The 5,776-nt window shown below is 47.2% G+C and overlaps 1 protein-coding gene across 1 annotated transcript in view; it reads right to left on the reverse strand.

The window, feature by feature from the left end:
- The window catches only part of LOC106939853 (transient receptor potential cation channel subfamily M member 1-like), a 48,703-nt gene extending 43,309 nt beyond the window's left edge, over positions 1 to 5,394 (reverse strand). Inside the window, exons 1-6 of the mRNA XM_015022416.1 lie at positions 5,181 to 5,394; positions 2,962 to 3,038; positions 1,827 to 2,019; positions 1,529 to 1,742; positions 1,230 to 1,354; positions 297 to 468 (exon numbers count right to left, since the gene is read on the reverse strand). Of these exons, the coding sequence (XP_014877902.1) occupies positions 297 to 468; positions 1,230 to 1,354; positions 1,529 to 1,742; positions 1,827 to 2,019; positions 2,962 to 3,038; positions 5,181 to 5,264 (865 nt within the window). The 5' untranslated portion in view covers positions 5,265 to 5,394. The remainder of the gene's footprint in view (positions 1 to 296; positions 469 to 1,229; positions 1,355 to 1,528; positions 1,743 to 1,826; positions 2,020 to 2,961; positions 3,039 to 5,180) is intronic.
- Between the last annotated feature and the right edge of the window lie 382 nt (positions 5,395 to 5,776).

Consider the following 5,776-nt stretch of genomic DNA (forward strand, 5'->3'; position numbering starts at 1 on the left):
TCAAAAAAGGTTAGGAACCACTGGTCTAGAACCTTCCTAAGGTTTTGTTTGGTTGGTTTTATGTTGGTGGGTCTGTTCTGTCTCTGTCTGGAGGGTTGGACTCTCGTTTGGGTTCGCCTGGTTCTGTGGGAGATGAAGGAAGGGGTGACAGCTGAGCCTCCCCTTGCTGTCCCTGCCTTACAGACGGCTCCAGGCATAGGATGACAAAGGGAACCCTTTAGGTCACCTGACCAGTCACATGAGTAGAGGAGATTTAGCAGGCCAGGGAGGGGCTGCTGCAGGGTCACATGACTCACGTGTGTTGATCTTCTGCAGGGAGACATGTTTCTCTAGCTGCCGGCGGAGACGGACCTCGGCTCCATATTTGCCGGTGGTGCCATTGTCGGATAGGATGAAGTGAGAGTGGCTGCTGTTCAGGACTGACAGCTTGCTGAGCGGGTTGGACATGGTCTGGTAGGGCCGTGTCACCTAAAACACAGCAGCAGGCTTCCATTAGAAGTTGTCATGGTGACATAAACATCATCAATAACAATGAATTAAACACTGTCACTGATCAATGAACTTTCCAGACCGAGGATAAGGGTCCGAACACAGATGGAGCAACCGACCTTTCTTCTCTTCAACAGACCAGAGCAGCTGGTCTGTCTACACAACTCCTGCTCCATCTTTCCCTCATTTCCTCTTGAACTCCAGCTCATGACTCTCATCGTAGTCACTTCAAACACAGCTGTTGGCACCTAGAGTGCATACTGAAGATGCCAGCATCCCAACCAAAGACCAAACCCAAGGCTCTCCAGGTCTTCTCCCTGAAGGTACCTTGAGATCTGGTCCATTAACACCTGACAGAGGGCTGCCTGCCAGACTCCATGCTTCATCCTCCACAATGTGTCAGGAATCTGGACCCAGCTAACGAGGGCATGGGAGGAGCTGCACAGTACCTCCTACTCCTCCCATGGTACCCTAAGGCCACTAGCTCATGTCCTCTACAAACCCAACAAAGCTGGAACCAAATGAACTAAGGGTGAAGAGAATCCCTTCATCAGTAGAAATGAACAGACCACTACACAACAGGCGAAATCACAGGAGCTGCAGCCATTTTCATTCATGACTGTCTACTAACAGCCAATCAGAGCAAACTATCGCCATACAAGTCCATCACTGAGTAAACAAAGGCTGAAGCTCAGAGATGCTCTGGACTTGTCCACCTGATTTAATTAGACTCTTCTTACATCTTTCCCAATCAGGTCCTCTTTGTTTTCGACAATTCCCCAGGGTGCGATGCCGATGGCGCAGACCTTTCCTCTGGACTTGGATGAATGATCTTTGAGAGCGTCTCCAACATGTCGAATAACTCCTGCAACAGCAGACGGAGGGAGCTCAGCAGAATCAGAATTAATATGATCACACTTCTCTCTTGGTTTGGTTCTGCTGTAATCAGCTCATCAGGTTCTCATCCTGGGTATTTGTGTCTGTGACAGGCACAATGATGGATATTAGCCTATTGCACAGCTGGAGCTGAGTGTTGCACCTGTGCTGACTCCTCCTGTGAAGATCCAGGCTCCGGTGGTGACTGCGGCCTTGATCAGCCCCCTCCCAAAGACCTGCTTTAGTTTGGGGGGCAGGTCGAAGTTCTGCAGCCCTCCATGGACGGAGATGAGCAGCGTAGGCAGCTCCAGCTGCCACTCCTTCACCATCAGGTGGAGCAGAGAGTCTGGCTTGGAGTCATAGGAGACCCTGATGTACTGCAGGACAGAGACAGCATGAAGGGGAGAGAGTCAGTCTGAGCTGCTACCATCATCCCAGTAACCTGGTCTGCTCCGTGTTACCATGGCCTTGTTGACGTGTCCTCCGCCCTGGAACTCCAGGACTCCATAAGCGTCGGTGGAAAAGGTCTGGGTGTGTTTCAGGATGCTCCATCTCTCTGTAGGCTGGACGTCCAACTGAACCAGCTGGCCTGTCTCCTCCACTGCCCCTGCAGGGATGGGGGGGTGCTGCGTCACCAGCTGGCCACAGCTGCACCTACACAGCAGGAAGAAGAAATCCGCTTTACCTCACACTAAAGGTAAGTTTATTTATGAAGGACCATCATGCAAAAGACGGTCCTTCTTTTGCATGAAGGACAAAAGATGATTTTAAAAGAAAAAACAACTAAAACAGGATAAAAACCTCCATCCAGAGATTATTATGCCTGTAAGAGAAGAGCTGACTGTCTTCGACCTTCAGTCCCTCATTGATGATCAAGGAAACCCGGCACTAGTCTTTGGCTGAAACCTGAAGTCAGTTAGGCTGCATCATTCACTGTTTGGTCCACTTCAACCTGACTCCAGTCCATTTGCTATAAAGTCTGGTCCGGTTGGTGTGAATGCTAATCGACCTCTGACCTCTGGCCCTCCAAACCTCGGTCTTTGTTCAGTTGAAGTGAACTCTGCTTTGGTTTGAATGTGAACGCCAACAGTGGACTACAGCACAGGATATTCTGGGTAAATCCAACCAAAGCTAACGTGTTAGCCTAGCGCTAGCAGCAGAAATGTCTCCTGGTCTTTAGCCTAAAGAGAAATCCTCCAACCACTAAAATCTGACGCCTCCATCTTGTTTCCATCTGGTGAAGAAGGAAGTTGCTCTCAGTGTCTTCAGAGGTTTTTGTGTCGTTTCCTTCAGTGGTTCTTGGTGCAGCGCCCCCACAGGCCAGGAGGGGAACAGGTTGGTTTGACTCAGAGCCACAGCAGCTGGAGGTGGAGCAGATGTTCTGGTTTTAGCTTCCCTGCTTTGCTCCACCTTCAGGAAATCTCTGAATATGAGAAGCTGCTCTAATTTGTCCAGGATTGATTTCTTCAGAGTCACATGACTGAAATTCAGAGATCAGCACCATGTGACCTGGTCAGCTGACTGCCTTGCTCAGAGCATCTGAGCTTCTCTTCATCAACACAACAACAATATAACAGAGATCTGTGCATTTTTCACCTGCTTGCATCTTTGCTGGGAATGATCTGGATGCATTCTCTCTTCTGGAAGGTTCTCTCGATCCACGCTCTGTGAACCTGCAGCAGGAAACACCAAGCAGAATTTAAGGTGTTGCTGCTTGAAATGCTCCAGACTCACCAAGGCTGGATATAATAACTACCGTGTATTTATGAAGCACAGACATAAGATCCAAAAAACGATAAGAATATAGAAAAAAATCAAAATACAAAAACCGACGAAGATAAACGTTTTCAGTTGGTTTTTAAAATCCTCCACAGAGTCGACAAAATGAAGCTGCTGGAGCAAACTGGTCCCAGTCAGGGAGCAAACTGTAACTGAAAGTCCAGTTTAGTCCAGTTCGCTCCAACTGGACTAAACAACCCAGTTTGCTTTCAGTTTGGGCTGAAAGCAAACTGGAACCTAAAGAGACTGAAATGCCTCTTTAGGTTTCAGCCGCTAGTTTGGCAGCGAAGGCTGACAGCAGCAGAGTTCAGTCAGCCAATCAGGAGCCTGGCTAGTTAAAGCCGTTGTCAAGGTGACAGGAAATGCGAATCATTTTCTCTACATGGTCTTTGTATTTTGGAAATGTTTCTTCAATGAAACAAGAACAGGAATTATCTGGCTGGAGTTTGACCAAGAATTTAGGCCAGGAGGCGACTGACTGATTTCAGGTACCTGGGAGTTTGTATCAAAGTCTTACTGGTTTTTAAAACCAGAATGTTACTGGAGAGCCAATCAGTGAAAACAAAGACAAAAACTGATGTGCTGGTCTTTGTTTTGCTGTAAAACTTAAATAACAGGAAGATTAGAAACATAAAGCTGAAACACCAGAGTTCCTCCTGCATGGGGTCTGGTTAATTTCTGGGAGTTTCAGGTTTTTTTCTATTCCTCCAGTCAGTAAAGAAACACAGACACTGGCCCTTTAAATCCACATGCTCCTCAATGACTGTGTGTGTGTGTGTGTGTGTGTGTGTGTGTAGCAGGTTTTTATATCCTTATGGGAACCTATTTCTGTCTACAATGTGGGGTTATGGGAACCATTGTTCCTTGTGGACATTTTCTTGGTCCCCATAAGGGAAATTGTTGTTGTTGGGTTAGTGGTTAGGTCTGTGATGGTCAGGGTTAGGGTAAAGGTTAAAGGTTAGGGTTAGGGTGTAGAAATTAATGGAAGTCAATGTGAAGTCCCCACAAGTGATGAAAACACGACTGTGTGTGTGCGTGTCTTCCTGAATCTCCACTTTGTTAAATTAATGGATTACTGTCTGAGTGGAACATGAGCTGCAGTGTGATTGTCTGTTTCACGTGAATGATGAAGCTGCACAGAAACCATCATCTTCATCATCATCATCATCACATGGTAGTGGAGTGACTCAACAACTGCATAATAAAGGAAAAAACTAATTGATTGAATTTTTTATATCTTCTGATTGTTGTTGAGAACAAAAACATTTGCCCTTTTTCTCGTTTTCGTCCTGGTTGGAGCTGGACTCTTGACTCATTTTGTGACCCGTTTCGTTCGAACATTTTCAGCTCTGACTGAACCAGCAGACGTGGAGACGCTCCTCAGCCAAGGAAGCTGCTGATGAAGCTGCATCCTGCTGAGGAAGAGGAGGACCAGGTTCAATAAACCAGTTTGCTCCAACTGGACTAAACAACCCAGTTGCACATAAAGAACCTCAGGAGAACTTGAGAGAATTTCAGCAGAACTCCAGTGAAGGTCCAATAATGTGAAGGGAAACTGAATGAGGAGACAACAAGCCTAGATGATTTCTGAGACGCGTCAGTCCCAGTTTGTGGCTAATCGGGAGCACCTTGACATTTCTCAAAGGGCCGGTCTGAGTCCATGTCTGAACTGAAGTCCAGTCAAAGTCTGGACTCATCCTGGCTGGAATGCAGTGGGATGCTTAGAGTTCTGAGCAGACCTAATGTAACTGGAGAACCGTGGGAAAGAGAGTTGGACCAGAACTCCAAGGAGATGCAGAGATGGAAAGGGTCAGACAGAACCAGTGCTGGAGTTCTGCTGTCAGGTCAACAACACTCTGTCATCACCATAGTAACTACAGCCATGACAACAAATCCGGTCCAATCAGACCCCAACCCGATTCCGGTCCAGTCTGAACCACTCTGATTGGACCAGAGGACGTCTGGTCCAAACTGTCTCCAGAAAAAGCAGAGACTGTTCCACCCTTGCATCTTCTGGTCTCTCAGCACCGTCTTACCCTCTGGGATCCAGAAGACACGCTGCGTTTGATGGACGAGCTTTTCACTGACCCATCGGTTCCTCTGCGTCCTCTGCCGTCCATCACGACATCACAGTTCCTGCAGCAGGATCCTGAATGTCCAGTGTCCTCCTGCCTGTCCTTTCTGTACTCAGCTCAGCGTCTCGCTCTCTAATCTGGATTAGCGGTGCTGCGGGTCGGGCTTTTTACCAGATCAGCTGAAGTTCTTCCTCTGCGGCTCTGGATGAAACCTGCCACCTGCTGGCTTAAGATCAGTAAAGAACAGTAACAGTAACCCCAGATAGCAAAATCTGAGTGAAACAACATTGAAACAACATTAGGCAGAAACATTGAATCTAAGTTGGGTCTGACATTGAAAGCAGTTGGTGACTCACATGTTGAATCAACGATTCTGTGGGGATTTGGTTTTCTGTGTGTCAATTTAGTTTCTGTGTTGTCTCGTCGGCCCCTGATTGTTCCCAACTGTCTCCTGGGTATGTATACCCACCTGTGTCTCTTGTTCTCTGTCAGGTCCTTGTCATTTCCTTGCTACTGAAATGTGCTATACAAATAAAATTTGATTGATTGATTGATTG

Source organism: Poecilia latipinna, unplaced genomic scaffold (assembly GCF_001443285.1).
Source record: "Poecilia latipinna isolate Pla-1442-1.1 unplaced genomic scaffold, P_latipinna-1.0 Scaffold3001, whole genome shotgun sequence".
Lineage (NCBI taxonomy): Eukaryota > Metazoa > Chordata > Actinopteri > Cyprinodontiformes > Poeciliidae > Poecilia > Poecilia latipinna.